Source organism: Castor canadensis, chromosome 3, assembly GCF_047511655.1.
Source record: "Castor canadensis chromosome 3, mCasCan1.hap1v2, whole genome shotgun sequence".
NCBI lineage: Eukaryota > Metazoa > Chordata > Mammalia > Rodentia > Castoridae > Castor > Castor canadensis.
Genome location: NC_133388.1, coordinates 37,051,932 through 37,074,202, shown reverse-complemented (window position 1 = coordinate 37,074,202; position 22,271 = coordinate 37,051,932). Strand labels below are relative to the sequence as shown.

General features: G+C 49.7%; 1 protein-coding gene across 2 annotated transcripts in view; it reads left to right on the top strand.

Moving 5' to 3' along the window:
• Positions 1-11,887, top strand: part of Galnt16 (polypeptide N-acetylgalactosaminyltransferase 16) — an 85,742-nt gene extending 73,855 nt beyond the window's left edge. For both annotated transcript variants that reach the window (XM_074067700.1, XM_074067699.1), the window contains exons 13-17: positions 127-210; positions 5,135-5,276; positions 5,917-6,042; positions 9,555-9,694; positions 11,208-11,887. In XM_074067700.1, the coding sequence (XP_073923801.1) occupies positions 127-210; positions 5,135-5,276; positions 5,917-6,042; positions 9,555-9,692 (490 nt within the window). In that variant the 3' untranslated portion in view covers positions 9,693-9,694; positions 11,208-11,887. The remainder of the gene's footprint in view (positions 1-126; positions 211-5,134; positions 5,277-5,916; positions 6,043-9,554; positions 9,695-11,207) is intronic.
• The last annotated feature ends 10,384 nt before the right edge of the window (positions 11,888-22,271 follow it).

The following is a 22,271-nucleotide window of genomic DNA, read 5'->3' as shown; positions in this document are numbered from 1 at the left end:
CCCTCACTCACCTGAGGTAGGTGGGAAGAGAAGGCCTGCCTGCTAGAGCCTAGCAAGGAGCTTCTGAGGTCCTCCTGGGGCTTCCTCCCAGCCATGGTCCTGTCCCAGCTCTGTGTCCTCCTTCAGTGTGGCCACTCGAATTGAGCAGAGGAAGAAGATGGACTGCAAGTCCTTCCGCTGGTACCTGGAGAACGTCTATCCGGAGCTCACGTGAGTGCAGCCCTGGTCTCAGGTGTCAGCTTGGGTGTGAGGACCTTGGCCACCATTTGTCTAGCTCCTTCCAGCCGCTGGTGTTATCTTCCTAAGGAGGCTCTGGGGAACCTGAGGACCATTGCCAGCAGCTGTCAGTTAGGTGTGAAAGGAAGTCTTTAACAGCCTGGCTCCTGGCCCTAGAATGGATATTGTCCCCTTAGGAAAACAACCTGCATTTTGCAGCAAAGGCTGCAGACCTCCTCGCCTTTGACCTTGTTCTCTCCCTGCTGGGAGCTTTCCTGAGGAAATAAAGCAGCCAAAGGAGAACCTGTACCCAGCAGACACCACAGGCTGGACCACTGCTTGGGAAAATGAGAGACACCATGGCCATCATAACAAACACCACACAGGCATTAGGGTCGAAGCCATAGAGACAGAAGAAACGTAGGAAGCTCTGCTTTACCCAGTGAGACAAAATGCAAATTGCGCACGTACAGGGTCACAGCCATACGGAGCATGCATGCATGTACACAGGACCAACGGGGTGACCTGGGGCTCCATCTTCCCGTTTCTAAGACCTTTCCAGTGACTTGGCCATCCACACGGGTCACTTCCTCACCTTCTTCAGATCTTGACTCAACTGGCCCCTTCTCAGGGACTCTCCCTGAACACCACTTTGACCACCACACTGGTCCCTAGCATGCCTTGGTAGATTTACTCCACAGCCCGGGTCAGCATCTAGCATCTATCTGGATAGTTAACTGGGCATCATCTCCTGCACTCACCTGTAAGCTCATGAGAGCAGGGGCTTTGATCTGTTTTGTCTGTGGCTTTCTAGCACCTAGAACAATCTCTATCACAAAACTGGCACCTGGTAAACATTTCTAAGATATTTTTTGGCAGGACTGGGGTTTGAACTGATGGCCTCGAGCTTGCTAAGCAAGCAGTATAACACTTAAACCATGTCCCCAGCTCTTTCTATTTGTTTTAGTTTGTTTTACATATAGGATCTCAAGCTTTTGCCTGGCCTAGCCTCGGACTGAGATCGTACCTATACCTCCTGAGTAGCTGAGATTACAGGCATGAGCCAGTATGCCTGGCTTGTCTTTTTTTTTCTTTTTTTTTTGCGGTCCTGGGGTTTGAACTCAGGGCCTATACCTTGAGCCACTCCACCAGCCCTTTTTGTGATGGGTTTTTTTCAAGCTAGGGTATGGTGAACTATCTTGCCCAGGCTGACTTCAAACCAAGATCCTCCTGATCTCTGCCTCCTGATTAGCTACGATTGTAGGCATGAGCCACGGGTGCCTGGCATGGGGCTTGTTTTTTACCTCAAACATTTTTGAGAGAATAAATAGTCAGTATGCTTTGGTAGTGTCGGAAGTTAGCATTTTCCCTCCAGAGCTGCTACCAGCTTTCTTCTAAGCATTGCCATGGGACACTTCTAGAATATTCCATCCATCAGCGCCTGCATGTCCTCAAAGGAGGCAAATCTCCTTCTCCTTTGAGGACAGATTTAATTTCTGAAAAGTGGCCACCACTAGGTAGTAGGTGTGTTCCAGGATTAAGCTTGATGATCAACCCAAATAAAACAAAGCCAAATTCCCCAACACAATCAGGCCTGGAAAGAAATAAGACCAAAGGACCTGTGAACAATTTCCAGGAGATTCCAGACCAACTGGAGTGATGCAGCATCCTTGAAGGACAGTGGGCAGCCCGGGGCTGGGGCTAACCAGGCTGCCAACTGTCTGCAAAGGGCAGGACATTTGTACAAATGTAGTGAGCGAATACCTCTTGACGTGACTGCTTGTAAGGGACTGTGCCCATTCACACGTGTCACCTCCGAGAGGCTTCGTCAAAAAGAGCAGGGCTGGTGTACGCTCAAGTGGTAGAGTGCCTGCCTAGCAAGTTTGAAGGCCTGGGTTCAAACCCCAGCACCACCCAAAAAAAAAAAAAAAAAACCCCAGCCATTTCTCTACTCTGTTAGGGTTCTTATCACATTGGATGGTGCCCATGGACCCCAAACCCAAGGGCAGGAGAGGGGAGCCTGCAGGAGGTGCAGAGAGGACTGGAAATGAGCCTTCCTCGACAGCCCCAGCCCCTCCATAGTATCCCCGGAGGCCAGCAAGGAAGAAGTGGCTGGATTAATCCCAAGATGGGACAGTAGCTATGATAGCTGTGTTAAGTGAGGTACACAGGTCTCCTCCAGTTGGTTTTGTCACCCATTCCTAGGTAGGTGACCAGCCCCCAGCTCCAAGGGTGAGGGCCAGGCAAGGATCAGGTTGTTGGTTAGAAAGGAGACGTGTCAGCCTGAATGATGCCAATTTCCCTCCAAGAGAGGTCCTTATTGTTGGTCACCAGAGACCAACTGAGAAGGCTGAAGAAGAGGCATCCACTCTCTAGGCCTACCTGCATCCCCCCACTGCCATTGCCTAGACCAGACCTCTGCAGCTGGCCCCTCCAGCTGCTAACTCATTAATTTTATTAGAATTGCCAGAAACAGTCATGCAGGTTGTGCACTGCACAAGACACCACCTTCATGAGGCCGTTGGTCACATAGTGGATGTCGTCGTATACTTACTACAATAATTCCAAGCAGGAGGCAGGAAACATTCTTCTTCTAACCAAACCAGGATATTATGGCAGTTTTCTAACAGGTGGAGGTGAAGTGTTAAGAGGAATGGGTACCTATGGCTGTTTCTTTGAAGGTATTGGAAGGTCTAATGGCAGCTCTCAGGGAAGAGCCACAGAGAGGGAAGCAGATGCAAATGTCAGAGTGCTACCAACAGACAGGGCAGTTCGGCCAGGTCCTGCCAGGTAACTGCAGAAGGTGGCTTTGACCACCATCCTGGCTGCCCAGGACCACAACCCCAGAGACAGGTCAGGAGCAGCATCTGCTCAGTCATAGCTGCTCAGGCCAGGGTTCCTTCTGCAGACATTGCTGGGCAGCCACATGTGAATGACATCCCTCACCTCTGACGCTGATTAGATGGCATTCCTCACACCTCCCCAAGCCACAGGGAGCAGGGTGAAGCAAAGCACACGAGGGTCAGGAGCAACCCTGGACCCCTTGTGGCATGCACTCCCCTCTAAGCACAGTTCTCAGGGAGGCTCTGACAGGCATCTTGTCTCTATAGAGAGGGGAGATGGAACACATTGCCTCTAGAGTCAAGTGCTGGGATGAGGCAATAGGGAGTGGTAGGGACTGTGGTAAACTGGGATACAAAGGGCCCCACCCAGCAAGGACAGGTGCTTGTATTACAGCTGTGCTGGAGATCAGTGAGGGCTAAGCTTCCTGTTTTACAAGAGGGGCTAGACTTAGATTTTTCTGTGTTACCTGCTTTACTACTGCCAACCAATTAAAAGCAGCACCAACTGTGCGGGTCAGACAAATTTCATCCTGGAACTAGCTTTGGCTCAGGAGCCAGCAGTTTGCAACCCCTGCTTAGAGTTGCATGACCTCTTGAAGGGAATGTGGAGGCAGAGTATGCTGTCGCTAGGAGTGTAGGAGAGAAGGTGATGGGGTTGCCCTGAGGCTCCCTGAAAGCAAATCAGCTCTGGGTTCCACAGGCTTCCAAGCAGTCCAAGGAAGACCTGGTTTGACCGGGTGCTGCAGGGTGTTCACACAGAGCAATGCCAGACAAGTCATGATGCCTCTTCCCCCTAGACCCAGCTTTTCTGGGGACAGAGGTGCAGGAGGCAGGTGAGATTATCAGATTCTCCCCAACTTCCGCAGGGGTTCCATAATCCAAGAACCTTCTGAACCCAGGTGTACAGCCTGCCTCACCTGGGGATGGCAGCCTCTTTAGGTTTGTTACTATGGCTGGGGGTCGGGGTGGAGGTTATTGTGCACATGCAAGCATTTTCCCATGCATAGAAGATGCTTTAATAGCCGGGTGCCGGTGGCTCACACCTGCAATCTTAGCTACTCAGGAGGCAGAGATCAGGAGGATCCCAGTTCAAAGCCAGCCCCGGCAAGTAGTTCACGAGACCCTATCTTGATAATACCCATCACAAACAGGGCTGGTGAAATGGCTCAAGTAGTAAGAGTGCTTGCCTAGCATGCCTGAGGCCCTGAGTTCAAACCCCAGTGCCACAAAAAAAAAAAAAAAGCTTTACTAATATAATATTTTGAAACATGCTTGTTTAACTTAACACAATACTGTGAACATTTTCCCACATACCACGCATCCTCTCACACAGGCATTGTAATGGCCAGAGTGTTTTGATCCTGTGGTTGAATCAGAATTATGTAGCTCAGCCCCTGTTGTTAGATAACTAGGAGTTGCCACTGTTTTCAGAATCAAGCTCTCTGAGACGAAATGTCTTTTAACACATCTATGATTATTTCCATAGGATAATTTCCTCAAAGTGGCACTGTTAAGTCAAAAGTGTGAACACTTTTAAAGACTTTGGTACCTAATCCCACACTGCCTCCCTAAAAAGTTGAACTAATGTATGCTCTGCCTGGTAGTCTGTGAGCATATCAAATCTCACAGCTGTTGCCAATACTTGAGTGTTAAAAAAAAAAGTGTGTTTATGTGTACAAATATATGGTAAACAAATAACATCTACTCTAATATGTATTTCTTTAATTCTTAGTGAGACTTAACACCTTTTCATATTTGTGTATTTTCAGTTTGCCTCTCCAAAATGATCTCTCCCTTGTCATTTTAAGATTGGATGTTAAGCCCACTTTTAGGTCCCAGGCTGAGGAGCCCTGAGTCTCCTCCCAGGGTCCTCTGTGTTTCAGGCCTGGCCTGAGGCTCCCAAACGAACCCACTGGGGGCTGAAGCTGCTCCCTTCTTCCCCTCACCTGCTCACCTCCCATGCTGGCCAGGTGTGCAAGTCACAGAAACCTTGGAGAGTGGGTGCTGCCCTCTGGAGGAGGACGTGGGTGATAGGGAGGGCAGGGGACCATCCTGACTGCTGCCTTTTCTCTCAGTGTCCCCGTGAAAGAAGTGCTCCCTGGCATCATTAAGCAGGGGGTTAATTGCTTAGAATCCCAGGGCCAGGACACAGCTGGTGACTTCCTGCTGGGAATGGGGATCTGCAGAGGGTCTGCCAAGAACCCCCCGCCAGCTCAGGTAAGCTGCTTAGGGTCTCCCATCGAGACTGGGAAAGGAGTCAGGGCATTGAGCAGGGGTGGGCTTCCCTCTGCTTATTCTTGTCCTGTCTACATCCTCCACAAAACCTCCTTCCTAGGGGCCTGCACTCTGCTCCTGCCATATGCCCATCCCCTGTCCAGCCCTCAGTGCCACCTACTGTCTTGTTCCAGAGAGAGAGCTGCCACCCAGAGAGCACCCAGTTCTCTGCTGGGGTGCAGCTATGGCCAGTTTGTGTGACAGGCCACAGACCTCAGACTGTATATGCACACGAGCAAACACATGAATGTCGCATCAACACTAGAGCAGGTCCCAGAGACCCCAGTGTGAACCAGCTGCCTAGCTGCCCTGGTCCCATGTTCTGACATTTCCCCCATCCCCAGCATCCTTTGGTACTTCCTTGCGTCCCGCTGGCCGGCTCCAGCCAAGATTCTCTACCTTAATATTTGATTATGAAAACTTCCAAACAGAGAGAAAATAAAAGAATTATACAGTGATACCATCTACCTACGCTCAATTTCTATAGTTATTTGTAGAAAACTCTACAGAAGTACACAGTGTATTTGTTTCACCACCTCTCTACCCATCTGTCCATCCAGAGCTGTCCTTTCTTGTCTCGCAGGCATGGCTGTTTAGTGACCACCTCATCCAGCAGCAGGGGAAGTGTCTGACTGCCACCTCCACCTTAATGTCCTCCCCGGGGTCCCCGGTCATACTGCAGGTGTGCAACCCAAGAGAAGGCAAGCAGGTAAGACTCCCCTGGGACATAGGCGGCCAGCAGCCCCAGAGGACACGCAGCAAGGGGTAGCAGGCCTTGTCAGGGGAGTCCATCTTGAGACATAGACTCTCATAAGCCCTCCGGAGTTGCCCTGCAGGACCTAGAGCAACATCTAGGTCCAGCCTGTTATTTTACACAAGAGGAGATACTTCTTCAGGTCAGTATTTGTTTAACATTAGTCCTGCCGGTCTGTCTGTGGGAACAACTTGTCACATTAACGCTGGGTCCCTACCCTGGAGAACCATGCAGCTAGAATAGACATTAGCCCTTACTTCCCACCTGTGCTAGGAGTTTTACATACATCATCGTCTCATCCTCGCAAACCCCCGTGAGGTGGTTCTAGAACTAACCCCTCATTTTATAGATGAGTAAACTAAGGCTCAATGGCAGAGGCTATCAAATCACACTTCTGGGAATGGGTGAAGCTGGGATTTAAACCAAGGTCAGTGTGACTCCTCAGCCCATGCTTTAAGCAGGCACATAGTAGATACCCAATAATTATTTCTTGAGTGCTGGCTGACTGGGGAAACTGAGGCCCAGCTACAGTGATTTCCAAGCTGGCATGACCAGCCTCATCTAGGTCCAGCCTATTATTTTATGCATGAGGATAGCATTAAGGTTGGTCTATTTGTCTTCTCCTCTCACCCACACTGTGTCCATGAGTTCTGGTCAGGCCTGCCAGTGGACATAGGAACTGAAGCTCAGAGACATACAGTCACTTGCTCAGGGCACACACCAATTGGTGACAGAACTGGAAGCCAGATTTCTGGAGTCAGCCAGCTCCTTTCTCTGCTGCTCTCTTTCTGGCTAGAAGGGCTCCCTAGAACTCAGGAAGTAAGACCCAAGGTCAGAGGCTACTCCAGGTCTTCCCCTGCTCCCCCTGTGGCAGTGCCCCTGTACCTGGTGTCTGCCAGCTTGCAGATCAGTGTAAGGACGAGGAGTGGCCCAGCTCTCAGATTCGAGCCTTCTTCTGTTTGCCTGGGTCAGCTCTTTCTTTAGGGGTAACTGAAAGTTGCTATTCCACTCTGGAAAAGCAGCCAGATCCTCTCCCTCCAGCTGGGTGTGTGTGAGTCTCTGGGTTTTGGGGCCTGCTGAGTAGGGGGATGCTGCTCATCTCTTCTGTCCCAAGACTCTGCTCTTCAGTGGCGCTGGTGCACAGTCTGTCCACCTGGGAAAGCCTTGAGCCATGCCCACCTCCTCCATGTTGAGCCCAGACCTGGAAAGTATCTATCCAGGCCAGTGCCTCCGTTTTCTCCTTTGTGCTGACCCTACCTGCCGGGCTTGTAGGACTCTTCTGGCCCCATTTGTTCTGCTCCCACAAATCTTGCCAGGCTCCTGAGCACTCTGGGTGCCTGTGCCCCTCCCTGCCCGAGAGGATGGGATAAGCCTTTCCTACCACCAAAGCCTTCTAGAACCTGGGCCTCCCATGATGCTGTTTTGGCCCTGTTGCCAAAGCTAGTTGGTTTCAACTACTCATCTGAGCATTAGACCAGGTGCAGTGGAGTCAGCAGGTCCCACCTCAAGTCACTCCCTGCACCTCGCTAAATCCCAAGCTCCCTACTTAGGTCATGAGGGGCTCCTTCCCCTACCTGCCCTGCAAGGAATCTGCAAACACGGAGAGATGGGAGAGCACTATGATGTGAGATTGTCTCTGACCAAGCCCACACCTGAGTGGCCAGGAGAAGTGGAAAGGCCCTAAGCCCACCTGGTAGGTGGCCATTGGGCAATTCACTTACTGGTTACAAAACAAACCTGCACTGGGTACCTTCTGTGTGCCAGGGAATCTACAGATCATATTGGCTGAAGTGTGAAAGAAGGGCTTGCATCTGACTCCCAAGGCATCGCAGGCTGGAGGGGAGAAGAAAGTACTGCATTCCCAATGGCTGGATGCCAAGGCAACACCAAGTCAGGGCTGCGCAGCCCAGAGGAGGGCCTGGCCTCTGGACATAAGGTTCATAGGACCTCCTGGGGAAAGGATGGCGGCATCCTCAGATGGACATCGCCGGAGGCTTGGCCAATAGGAATGAAATCTGAGTGTCGAGAAGAGCACAAAGCAGGGGGCCACAGGTTCTCATCCATCCACCACTCCTCAGCCTTAGGCTCTCAGCTGGGGTCACATGGGCCCAGAGAGGCTGGTTCTCAGCCTGGCCCCTCACAGGCTCTGCAGTCCCTGCCTCCTGCCCTACTCACCCCTCGTCCCCCTGCACCCCAGCCCTGTGGCTGGGTGCAGCTCAGCTCTCTTTCCCTCCCCCTCTCCCTCAGAGCCCTCAGAGTTCCAGCCACATGGCTGCACACTTATGGTTACAAAAGCTCACTTACCTCTCTTTTTGTTGTTACTATTTTTGTTTTTCTGTTTTGAGATAGGGTCTCCTTATGTAGCTCAGGCTGGCCTTGAACTCACGATCCATCCACCTGTCTCAGTCTTCTGATTGCAGGCATGTGCCACTACACTTCTTATGAAGGGCAAGGAAGATATAGAAATAGGGGATTGATTGCATGGAAGGAAAGTAGGAGAGAAACGAAAATTAGACCTAACTTGGGATTCATTCTTCCCAAGACTTAAAACCTGGGTCTCGGCCTCTCATCCCTTCATGGTCCGGATGACATGCCATCCTGCATCCAGAGCCTTCTAAAATGTTCTTCAGGAACAACTCTTCCTTCCTTCTTGTCAAACCTGAGGAAGGAAGGTGCCAGGAGAGAAAGGCGCTGACCCAGAAGCCCTTTTGTGGCTCTGCAATAGGGGAACTCAAATCCCCCCACCATCCTGCTGTGTATGCCATGTCTGCAAAGATCGTAGCCAGCTTCATGGTTGCAGGTCAGGTCAAGAATATGGGGCTGCAGGAAAAAGAGATCTTACTCAGCAAGAGATTCACCTGGGCCAGAACTCATAAACTCAGGTGCCTGCAGGGAGTTGGTGGGGAAGCCCCTGTAGGAGAAAAGTGAGGGCCTGGAAAGAGCTGGAGAACAAGAGCCCCTCCTAAAGCAGAGAGCAGGCAAATCCTCAGCCCAGCCAATGGATGCCATGCAAGAAGTGAGCCTTGTGTCCAAGTAGAAGATGGAAGTGCACATTTGTAGCCAAAATTTTCAATAAACACTGGGCCAGCCAAACAAAATACATTTCTGGGTTGGCTTCAGCCCACGGACATCTCTGTTGCCTCCTCTAGTCTAGACAGCAACTTTCTGCCAAGCCACAGAAGCAAGTGTCTCATTAGGAGGGGACAGGGCCTAGAGCTTGTGTGTGGCTCTTTCATATAAGGGACATAATCTGTTTAAAATGAGGAAGATGTGTCCTAGGTATATACAGGGTCAGGTAGACACATGTGAAATGAAAGTACAAATTTCTTTTTTTCTTGTGGTGCCAGGGATAGAACTCACAGCCTTGTGCATACTAGGCAAGTGCTCTACCACTGAGCAATACTCCCAGCACATTCACTATTATTTTAATCATTTTCTCCTTCCTTCCTCCTCTTCCTTCCTCCCAGAAATGGAGGAGAAAAGGATCTTTCATCCAGCACTCCGTCAGTGGCCTCTGCCTGGAGACGAAGCCTGCCCAGCTGGTGGCCAGCAAGTGCCAGGCTGATGCCCAGGCCCAGCAGTGGCAGCTGCTGCCACACACATGATGGTAGCCCCTAGCCTCCTGTCCCTTTTGCATGAGACTTGGGGACTAGAAGGGGTTCGGGAGGGGGAGTGTCAAGAGGGCTGTTTCCATCTCCTCACATTTCTACCGGATCATCAACAAATGCCATGGCACATTTCTCCAAAGCTAGTTCCGGGAAGGGTGTGGGGAAGGGGCATGCCCGATGTTCTCTGTGCCACCCCAGCCTTGCTCTGGGAGAGGAGATGGTCAGGGTATGGACTGTTGCTGAGCAGAGATTGGACAGGTGCCCCTGGCCCTTGGCCTCTCCCTCGCCCTGACAGGGATGTGTGGGCTCTCCCCTCACTGTCTGGGGAGAGCAAGGACAGACGTCCACACGGGGGCCAAGTGGGGTCCTGGGGCCTGCCTCTGGAGACAGCATGAGAAGAGGAAGTGGACAGCATGTCTGGGGAGGCTGAAGGCTGGGAAGAGAGGAAAGGAATCTACTAGGGCAGGGAGAAAACAGGAAGGAGGTGAAACACTCAGGAGCCTAAGAGATGCCAAGCCCCAGGGGTTGGGTGTGGGATCAAAGGATTGGGAATTTGCAGAACATAGTTGGAGGAGCAGCAAAGTACCAAAAGAACAAGGTCTCTTCCCAGGACATGTCCCCACTCCCATCCCCCCACATTTCCAGCCCCAGCATCTAGGCCCAACGTGCACCTCCAGTCCTGATCCTGTAGGTGGCCACAGTCTTGCAGGAGGCTGCAGAGGGATCTGAGGCATGGCTTTATTAAACAGACACCATTTCCATTTGGCCATGTATCAGGCCAAGGCCTCTCTCTTGGACCTCAATGACTCACTGGTGCCCTGTCCCACCTGCCCCTGCCCACTGGAAGGATGGGCAGCTGCCACACATCCTTGAGCAGCCTTAGCCTTGTGTGTAGCTTTGGAACCCTGCTTTCTCAAAGGTCTTTACCTCTGTAAATACAGCACTGTAGTGCAGAGTGGCTGGTAAGAGTGGGACCTCCTTCCTGGAGCATGAACTATGTCACTAGGAACTAAGTCACCCAATCCAAACCTCACCCTCAGTCTCTTCCCCAATAGGAGGCACTCCCAACCAAGGGTCAGCTACTGCAGTGGGCTGGAGGCTGGCTGGTGGTTTGTGTTAAGAATTCCCAGTTCCTTCTCCCAGCCACTGAGAGCACACCTACCACAGTTCCCCATGGCCTTGCCTTGGAATTCCTCCCGCTATTCCCCCATGTTCTTCTCCCCATGGCCATTGGCTTAGGCAGTGTCATTTTGAGCAAAAGACTTTTAGTACCACAACCCCTGGAGTCACCCTCCCAAAGCAAACCATCCTGGGGCGGACACTTCTACAGGAGGAGCCCCATATCTCTCATAGATGAGGGAGCCCCACACTCATGGGAGTTCATGGATATCGGAAGGTCTAGGAATCTCCAGAAATTGTCCCTGGTATGCATGTGTGTGCATATATACACTTTTCTGGGGAGAGGGTCCCTGGATTTCCCCTGCTTCTTAAAGAAATCCCTGATCCCCAAAGGGTCTGAATCTTGCTCTGGATCGGAGCCACCATCTAGCTGACTGCGGTCCCCCAACCTCTCTCCCTGCTGTACCCACGCCGCCATCACCCTGTTTTCTCTACACGGCCCCTGGGATTGGGAGCCAAGTGTCTGTGGACTGCAGCATCCTCTCTGGAAGGTTCCAGTGACTTCCTCGCACCTCCGGCTCTCACCAGCATCCTCTCAGCATTGCTCCTGTGCCCAGGAAATGTGTGTAGCCTTGCACTCAACACAGGGACCATTGCCTCAGTGGCAGTGCTTCACCCATCCTCCTGTGATGTTTTGTCCACTGCCACCTGCAGACCTAGCTTTGGATGTCCTGTCCACCTGAGAACCCTCCTGCTGCAGCGTAGGACGGAGCTGGGGCCAGGGAGGAGGCCTTTCCCTTGAGGCCTGGGTTTGCTCCAGCATGGACCTTGGGGCTAGGAGACTGGGCTTCTCTCAATGAACGTAAGGACTGCTATTCAGAGGGACGTTGAGAGGGTCTCTCCCCACTTCCTGTCGTCAGACCAGGCTCTGCTTTTTATCAGCTGTCCTTTGTGGGGACTCAGTCCAATTCTGTTTTTGCTTTTCCTCTTCTTGACCAAAGCATGTGCCACTAGCTGTCCTTGAGGACGCTGTCTTTATGAAACACACCTGGAATAAAACCACTTCTTACACACCCACGTGCACCAGCACCTTCCTTTCTGACTCTGGAGCCCAGCCCTGGAGCACCACCTCCCCTGCCTACAGAAGTCAGGCTTCCATTCTATAAAAGTGAACTGAGCATATGTAAGGCGAATCCTTTCTTGCAGCTGGTTGCTCTGGGAAGAGCCAGCAAGTAGCCCTGCTACTAGGACAGGTGGAACCAGAGCCCAGGCTCCTTGTTGCTTCATCACTCACAGGACTATTGGTGTTTAGAAATGGAACTCCAAAGGCTTTAGCCAATCTCACTTCCTCCCTGGGAGCCAGCCCTGACCCCTCAGAGCTGCCCTTCCCCTCCTCCACACACAAGAAGACAGTGGTTAAAAAAAAAAAAATTTACATATATATATATATATATATATATATAAAATATATATATATAAAAAATATATATTATATATATAATATATAAATATATATATAAATATATATATTATATATATATATATATAAATATATATGTATATATATATATATATAGGCAGGATGTTCTTCCTGTGTGAAAACTAAAATAATTCTATTTAGAACCCTACCAGCCCAGGCTTGCTTGATCTGGTAGCAGATGCTCTGCCTGACGTTTCCGTGGAAACCAATAGGAAACCCCCACCATTTCTGTGATCAGAAGCTGAATCTACCCAGGTAAAAATAAATGCTGCTTCCAGCACATATGAACTGTAATGGGTAGGCCAGGATGTCACTAATCTCTCCTGGATGCAGCCATTTCTGACTATGCCCTCACTTATCTCAGGGCAGCTGACCTGGGATTCCCCAGAACTTCTGACCCCTGGGCCTGGCTGGCTGGCTAGCTGCCTACAGAGCACATACTTACCTATAGCACCCAGCTTGGCCTGGACTTAGAAGACAAACCGTTACAGGAATCCCCCAGCCTCCCACCCCCACATCCATCCTCTCTGGGAGCCTCACCCACTGCCTAGCACCTTCTCAGGCTCCTTCTGGCCAGGTTGGTTCAGCTTTCCACCCTTTATCCATTGTTACTCACAGCCTTGAGGGGCTCTGGTGCTGGTGTCTCCTGAGCCAGGCTTTCTTTTCTTGTCTTTCTCCAAACCAGGCCCATTTTCTCTCCCACCTCTCTTTTGCCAGAGGGCTGAGGCTGTTAGCCTTTAATCAGGCCCTGGAGGAATCACAAGAGCCCTGAGGCTGGCTATTATCTGTGGGCCTTACATAACCAGCAATCTCCCCAGGGCAGGAGGGTCGCCTGCAGGTTGCCAGCCCCACACTTGTCCAGCAGGCAGCAGTTCTTGTATCCAGGAACTTGGCTTAATTTTTGTTGTTGTCGTTGTTTGCAGGCTAGGGATGGGCCCCAGGACCTCTCGTGAGGTAGGAAGTGCTCTACCCATGAGCTACAGCCCAGTTCCTAGGCTTTAGTTTCCACCCAGGCTATTCCCCTGACTCCTCAGTAGGGCTCCCCCAATTTTCAGTTGGGAGAAATAACTTGAACAACATCACTGTCCTTCAAGGGGGTCTGGCACCCCAAGGCTGCAGAGAATGTCTTCCCCTGCATCAATGGGGTGTGGTCCTCTTCCACCAGAGAACAGGTTAGGAAACCTGGAAAGGCTGGAGGCCATAACGTCCTAGTTCACACCCACCCACACTCGACTGTGTTCTCAGTGTGTGTCCCTGTGCTAGTCTTAGTCAAGTGTCCCTAAAGGAGGAGGGAGGGGGACCCAAGTAGCAGACCTCTTGGCAAGAGGTCTCCCTGCCAGGCGCTCAGCAAAGACCTGACCCAGGGAGAGGCCATTCTTCTGGCCTGGCAGTCCACCGTCTGAGTAGCTGAGCTCGATTGAGGCTCCAGTGCTACCTGAATCCCTCTCCTGCTCAGTTCAACCTGAGACATGCAGGGAAGAGTGGAAAGGGGTGTAGACTCTAAAGACCCCATGGCTCGGGTCAGCCACGCTCTGCTGCTTACTTAGTGGTGTGCTGTGGAAGACATTAGTTTCTCTCTCAGCCTTGGTTTCTTGATCTGTAAAATGGGAGTACTCATAGCCCTTGAGAATTTTTTGATCTGTAAAATGGGAGTACTCATAGCCCTTGAGAATTTTTTTTTTTTGCAGTACCAGGGCTTGAACTCGGGGCCTACACCTTGAGCCATTCTACCAGCTCTTTTTGTGTTAGTTTTGTGTGTGTGTGTGTGTGTGTGTGTGTGTGTGTGTGTGTTAGGTATTTTTGAGATAGGGTCTTTCAAAGCCTGGGCTGGCTTCAAACTGCAATCCTCCTGATCTCGCCTCCTGAGTAGCTAGGATTACAGGTGTGAGCCACTGGTGCCTGGCTCCTTGAGGATTTTGTAACTTGTAAAGCACATCTGGCCTTCTAAATGCTTAGTAAATATGAGTTATTACAACAGTAAATATTTTCTAGCCAGGCATGGTATATGCCTATTATCCCAGCACTTGGGAGGCTGAGGCTGGAGGACTCCAAGTTTGAGGCTAGCCTGGACTATGCAGTGAGACTCTGTCCCAAAAATTCTGAATGCCTGCTGTATACCAGGCCCTTCAACAGGGGTGACAGCGTAGAGGTCAGTGGGTTGCTCAGATGCTGATGCTTCTCAGCTTGAAATGACATCCCAGGTGATGCCTGCCTTAGGCTGTGTGAATTGAGGGAAGTCAACTGGTCACCCTAGCCAGGCTGGCCGTTCAAGAGGCACCTCATTATGTGGTCTGGTCTTTCTCCCTGTGCACGCATTATGGTACTGATGCAGCCAGCCTGTTCCCATGGAGGATTCAAGAAGGAAGCTATAGAGACCAAACAGACCTGCCCTCTGCTCTTGAGCTAGTAACCATTACTCCTGGGTGACTTTCTTCCTTCAGGGAAGACCCTGTCTGGAGAGAATGGGTGCAAGTGATCAGGAAGTCCCAGTAGAGACTTACTTTCTCCTTGCTCTCAGATTGTCTCTGATCCCTCTGGAGCCATCTTAAAACCAAGCCTGGCTTATAACAGATGTCTTTCAATCATTGCCTGTCAAGGTGCTGTCCAGATAACCTCTCCAAGTCCTCTGAGAAGCTTGTAAGTGGTATGTTTCTGACTCCAACTCAGACCTGTGCTCAGAATTTCTGTATTTGACTGGTGGAGTGGCTCAAGTGGTAGAGTGCCTCCTAGCCTAGCAAACATGAGGCCCTGAGTTCAAACCCTAGCAGCACCAAAAAAAAAAAAAAAGAATTGAATAGCCCAGGAGAGGCAAATATGCACTTAGGTCCCCTAAGGATTGTGCAGGTGGTTCTCAGTGTGGTCCTGCAGCCCGGCTTACCGAGCATCACCTGGGAACTTACTAGAAATGCAAACTCAGGCCCCACTCAGATCTACTACAGCAGAAGCTGGGGGAGAGACGCAGCCCCCAAAGGGGTTACAATTCAGGTTCAAATTTGAGAGCCACTGGTTTGGTGACTGAGGTAGATTCTGGTCCCTTGACTAGGGGCCGTGGGTCAATAGCTGATGCAGAAAGCTTAGAGAGCCTCGCCTCTGCTCGACATGCTGCCTGCCACAGAGCTCAGGCAGTGACGGATGTTCCCAGGCAGGTGGTGGGTGGACCCGAGGCTGGGCCAAGGGCTGCCACTGAGCCAACTGCCACATGCCAACCTTGCTTGGCATGATTTATGAGTCTCTTCCCCAACACCAGCCACATATGGCTGACTTCATCCTACAAGAGCTTCCACCCAGAAGACCCATTAATCAAGGACTCAGTGCCGCACTACCAGCCTGTAGGACAGGCACACGTTTATCAGTTACGTGTTTCTTTTTGTTTGTAGTTGATACAGACTCTCTAGGTAGCCCAGGCTGACCTTGAACTCAAAATTCACCTGCCTCAGCCTCCTGAGGACTGGGATTTACAGACATGGGCCATCACACTCAGCTGGTGGCAATGCCTTTTCTATAGCTCCTCTATTCGATGACCTTCATAGCCAGTCTTACCACTTACTGACCAGACACTGAGTCACACATTTTAACTTCTTTAGTCCTCACCACAACTTTATCAGGTAGGTGATTTCCATATTACTTAGGCTAGAAATAGAAACTAAAGTCCAGAGAGGTTAATATACTTGCTCAAGATTACCCAGATAGTAGGAGGTGGGGCCAGGATTTAAAATCATGAGGTCTGACCCAGCCAATGCTTTTTACTGACCTTGATTGATTTTCATGTCTTAGTGCTGCATTCAGGACCTTCTGAGTTCTCACCAACTGGCAACTTTTGTGCTGTTGTGCCCACTTTGAGGACACTGTGGCCCCACACAAAACTTGCATGGTTTCACTCCAAAGCCTAACATTTGTCCCCCACACGCCACCTCCTTGTCTGACTGATTCGTAGATGTAGAAATAGGCAGAGAGGCTGGAACTCCCGGAGTCACAGAGCAGGAAACTGGGAATACAGACACAGCAGACCACAGAACATGATAAAAAGTCCCTGCCACAGGAAGAGAGGCAGTTGCAGGTGGTCTGCCTGGTGTCACTTCCTCTCTGGAGCTCAGGAGGGTGAGGTCCCTGAGTGATCTGGCCCCTGGGATCGAGGGCTGCTTGACTGCCTGGCCTGCTTCTCTTGAATTCTGGATGGGCTGTTTTCCCCAAATGGCTTCCTAGCATTAGTTTTGTGCTTATTCAGCCCTGAGTGTACTCTGCCTGTGGTGACTGGGGTGTTTCATGGAACCACAGAGGGTTCACCCATAGTTTTCACCAGGTGCCTGGAGCTCTGCATGCTTATCAAGCAGCTGGGCTTATTTGGAACTTACTGTATCAAGTGGGTCCAGCCCAGTTATTTATTGGTTGCTTTGTTGTGTGGCAGTTGGGGTGGACTGGAGAGAGATGTAGCCTTGTAGAAAGAGAACAATTGTTCCAGCTCTAGTCCAGCAGTTAGCCATTTAGTCCTCTTGGGCCTCAGTCTTCTCAGCTGAAAAACTGGTATGAAACGGGGGCCTTGTATACTGGAAAGTGTGTGCAACAGTTCAAGGACTACCATGGAGTATTTCTCCCATCCTAAGCCAGGCCAGAGCTAGACCACAAAGTGAGGACTTTCTGGCTGGTCAGGACATTCTCCAGCCAGCAGGGCAAAGCCTCGCAGTACTGACATGGTGGCCTGAGGAGGTGGAAGTCAAACTGGAAAGACAACATTGGAGTCCAGGCACCCAAATGGGTCCTGACCTGGAGATTGCTCATTTGACTAAGAAAGGTTTTTTGTGTTACAACTTTTACCTTTGTGCAGCAAGAGTAGTAAATTGAGCAGCAGACAATGTTCCAACTAGGTCTTGGAAATCCTCAGAACATTGGGCCAGGAGGAGGGTTAAGAAGCAGGAAGATTGGTTCTGTTTGGGGGTCTTCAGAGCAGAGCCACCCTCACTTATCTGCAGCCCCTGCCTGACATGATTTGGGCTTTCTGAGCCTGCCCCCCTGGAGGAGAGGAGAGGGACATTGCCATCCAGTCCTGCACCAGTGGCCTCTGACTATGGAGGCCACTCTCAGAAGGCTGGCAGGAGGATGGCAAAGCCATCCTGGTGAGAAGGACCCGCAGATATTTATCAATGACAAAGAGTAAGATGCTGTTGGGACGCTCCTTCCCAGGCCACGACTTGTGAGAGGAGAGACCATGGGCAACCTGTAGCAAGTCTCCTTAGCTTTCTGAAACTCAGTCCTCTCACTGTTGAAATAGGATGACAATACTTGTTCCTTAGGGATGAGACAGATGGCACTTTTCAGTAAGCATTTGCAAACAAATAAATGAATGAATGAATGCAAGGCAAATAAGCCTGGCCCAAGGCAGGCAGGACCCTAAAAGGAGGCATGTGTTCAAGGCATGTACACATCCAGCTTGCTAACTGCAGGTAGAGGAATCTTGGCAGGGATGAATCCAAGAGATGGGCAAACGATGCAAGTCATGCGCAAGAATGCCAGGTGCCTCCCTGAGACTCTCCACCCCATCCCCAGCCACTGGATGAGGGGCCCTCCTGGGGTTGTTTCCCAACCTCAGTGCCTGCACTTTAACCTTGAGGCAGGGTCCTATTGAAATTGCCTGTACCTTTTTATACACCCATTAGATTGCAAACTGCTTAAAGACAGACTTACTCACAGCACCTGCTACATAACATAATAGGTGCTCAGTAAATGCTTGCTGAATGAATGGACACTGTCCTCCCTGAGTTCTGAGAGCCTGCAGGGTTTGGGATGCATGTCAGTCTGTCTGCAGCTTCCTCTTCTAATCTGTCTATTGACTTGGATTTTTGTGAAGTCAGGCAAGGCTGACCCAATAAAAGCTCTCTCATCTGGTGCAAGAGACTCAGCATTTGCAAGTTAATTCCAAGTCAGCGCCTGTTTAGTGAGGATTCTACAGCCGAGAAGATGCAGCAAAGGAGATTGGGGATGCACCTCACCTCACCTGCTTGTTAGCAAACTATCTTGCAGATTAATGAGTTCCTTAAAAGGCTCAGGCAGTGGAAGTTGCGGTTTCGGATTTAGCTAAGGTTTTCCTTTAAACTGGCAGCAAAGAGGAAGTGAGGGAGGCTTCTCGGTGGTCCAAGCAGGAGTCTTCTTCAAGCTTTTGCCCAGGGCCATGTCTCGACTCAGGACTGAGGAGTCTCCTTGATTTGCATACAAATTGCAAGTGTCTGCAAAATCTCACTCAAGCAATTTTTAAGTGAACCGTTATTGCTTTCCTGAAGGCTATAATGCCTAAGTTTTTCTCTCAATATTCCTCTCACTTAGCAGTCACTCACACTGACCCAGATTTTCCATCTCAGGAGAGAGGAAGGAGCCAAAGGAACAGGGGATGGGATGGGGGGAATGACACAGTGATGGACCCTACAGGACCTGACCGGTGTTTAAAGTACTGTTTTCACTAAATTCTAAAGCCAAGATTAAGGGCTAGATACTGTGGTCACCTCCATTTGTAATGAGGAAATTAAGGTTCAGAGATGGTGAGTGTCTCAAGGTCACACAGCCAGGCAATGGCAGAGCCTGGAATCCAAGGACGTTTAGCACCAAGGATTCTTAAACTACACCCTCTCTGCTAGCCACTTAGCTCTTTAATTTATCTGACAAGTCTGTTAAAATGAATTACAGTAGGTTGAGTTAGTTAGGATGGGATAAGCTATATAATATTTGGGGTTCAGTGCAAAATGAAAATGTGGGTCACCTAACTCATAAATTATTAAGAATTTCAAAACAATGACAACAGAACATCACACCAAGTGCAGGGCCCTTCTTACTTAGCATAAAGTGTGCAGGTTGCTTGTCCATGAAGCTGGCTCTGAGTTGGGATTTTGTGTGGACTGCACATGCGTTTTGTTGTATACCTAGCATTGAGTCAGACAAATGATAGATGTTAAAAAACAAAAACAGTCAAAATAAAAAAAAACCCAAAAAACCTTGTTGACCAGTTAAATAAACAATGCAGTATTTCACAAACTACATTCCAAGCGAAGCTCTAGACACAGAACACAGCACGAAGCTCAGGATAGAGCACTTGCCTAGCACGAGCAAGGCCCTGGGTTAGAGCCTCAACACCGCAGAAAACAACAGAATGAAAACACACAAGTCCCCTGGCCCCTTGGCACTTGTATTCTAGAGAGGCAGAAAAACAAGTAAACCAGAAGACGTACACAATCACTTCAAGATACGAATAGGTGTCGTGCAGAAAATGAACCAAGGCAAGGGGTTTGAGGAGCTAGGAGGATGGTGTGTGGGGGAGGGCCGACCAGATGGAGCACGGTTGGCACTGATGTAAGACCTAAGTGAAGGAAGGGGCCAGGACATTACCTGGGAAGAGCGTTCTGGCACAGGGAATATTGAGTGCTAGGCATGGCAGAGGGATACACCTGACCTGAATGAAAGAATGGTGTGTGCGGAGTGCATGTGTCCCCACCAGGGTTCCTGTGGGGTGTCCAGCTGGAATCACATTGTGCTCCAAACAACGATGGCCCGTTTCCCTGTCCAACTGCATCTTGTGCTATTCACTGAGCTGGTCTTTTTTCAGTCCCTCAAAGGCACCAACCTTGTTCCTGGTTACAACCTTTGCATGGCAAATCCTCTGCCTGCCACACAACCACCCACTCATGCGGCTCCTTTCCATCCTTCAGGTCTCAATGTAAACATCAGTGCTTACAAGGACCTCTGCCCACCCACGCTGCAGCTCAAAATACCATTCTATCTCATTACACCCAGGTGCTTTCCTTCCTGATGGGGACCATGTTAGATTTGAGTTTGACTGTAAGCTCTGTGAGGGGATCATGGATCAGGGCCCATGTCTGTTTCATTCATTTAAACCTTGGTTAAGTTAATCTAAGTGAAAATTGATCTCCCTTCCTGCCCCACACTCCTTTATAATAGAAGCAGTATTAATAGGCAGGCAGAGGTGAGAGTAATTCCTTCACATCATAATCGATTAATTAGCTAGCTGTCTAGCTAATTTATCACCAACACTGAGAACCTATACTTTGGAAGGCACTAGGGACTCCAATATAAAGGATTTGGTTCCTGCTTCAAAGAGCAGACACGTGGGCAACCACACCACAGTTCTACAGTGTGATAGGTGCCATGACAGACGATGCCTATCAGGAGATAGTGGGGTAGAGGGATGGGTTGGGGAAGGCTTCCTGGAGGTGGTGATGCCCAAGTTGAGCCTTAATCCATGATTTAAGGGGTAGAGTATGTGGCCTTGGGGAGCCAGACAGGCCCATAAGAGGAGTAATGTGTGAAAGGTGCGAAGGGATTGTTACTCCTGGGCACAAATCCAAAGGCAAGTAAATCAGCATAGAATACAGACAGCCTGCACACCCATATTTATTGCAGCGCTATTCACAATAGCCAAACTATGGAATCAACCTCAGTGCCCATCAACCAATGAATGGATGGAGAAATGTGACATATATATAAAAATAATGGTGTACTCAGCCATAAAGAAGAATGAAATTATATGATTTGCAGAATGAATGGAACTGAAGACCATCATGTTGAGCCGACTAAGTCAAACTCAGAGACAAATATCACATGCTCTCTCATATGTGGAATCTAGACCTTTTTAAAAAAAATGTACAACAGGTATAAAACAGGGACTCCCTGGGGGTAGGGACCAATGGGAGGTGGGAGAGTGGAAGGACAGGGTGAGGAGGGGATTGAATATGACAGAAGTACTTTATACACATGTATGAAAATAGAATAATGAAACCCATTAAAATTGTTTTTAATCTCCCCCCCCCCCGCCCCCTGCCAAAAAAAGTGTGGCGGGATTGTGTGGTCCTCTCACGGGACTGCATGACGAGCAGTGAGGCAGGGAGCAAGGAAGGGAATTGGTAGGAGCTGAGTTTCCATAGAATCAACCTAAATAAAAACTGTCCGAGGGAGATTCTCCAAAAACATCAGTATTTAATTGGGAATAGCAGAACATTGCAACAGATGGTAGTAAACCATCGTGTGTATTCCAAGAGGCTGGGGCAAGGGGAAGTTTTTAAAGACAAAAATGAAGAGGATTATGTGAGATATTTTGAAACAATAACCATCGGTCACCATGATTCACAGCGAGAGTAGCATCAGATCAAGGTTGGACAGAGTTGTTGGACAGATGTCCTTGTAGCTCCTTCTATTGCTGTGTAACAAACTGCCCCACAATTTAGTGGCTGAAAACAACTAACTTTTATTATCCACAGCTTCCAGGGGTCAGGAATGCAAAGCAGCTCAGCAGGTTCTGGCCAGGGACACTCATGAGGTCGCCCTCAGGGGGCAAGCCAGGGCTGCAGTCATCCCAGCCTCAGCCGGCTGAGATTCCACCTCCAAGATTACTTACGTGGCGTTTGGCAGGCCTGCTGACTGGCTTCCACTGGCTCCCGTGGGTCCTTGCCCCAGAGCTGCTCTCAGCATGGCAGCTGGCTGTTGCCAGAGCAAACATCCAAGAGAGTGAGAGAGTGAGATAGAAGCCATAGTCTCTCTGTCACCCTGCATTGGAAGAAGACTCCATGACATCTGCTGTCTCCTATTTATTGAGGCAGAGCCATTAATAAGTTTACCCTACCAGCAGGCAGTCATCGGGGGCCATCTTTAAAGCTGCCCACCACACAGATGCTACCTTTATCTTGGGTCATATAATCCAACCCCAGCCAATCAGAACATTTCCTTATCAGCTTGACCGGAAAGAATGACTTTAAAAAAATTTTTTGGTGGGACTGGGGATTGAACTCAGGGCCTCTGGCTTGCAAAGCAAGTGCTTTACTGCTTGAGCCACATTGACTATTTTGCTCTGTTGTTTTTTGTTTTTTTTTTTTTTTTTTGATCCTCCCAATCTCAGCCTCCTAAGTAGTTAGGAATATAGGCAAGAGCCACAGGTGCCTGACTAGAAGGAATCTTTTTAGAGTGGTAATAGTTTTGTTTTGTTT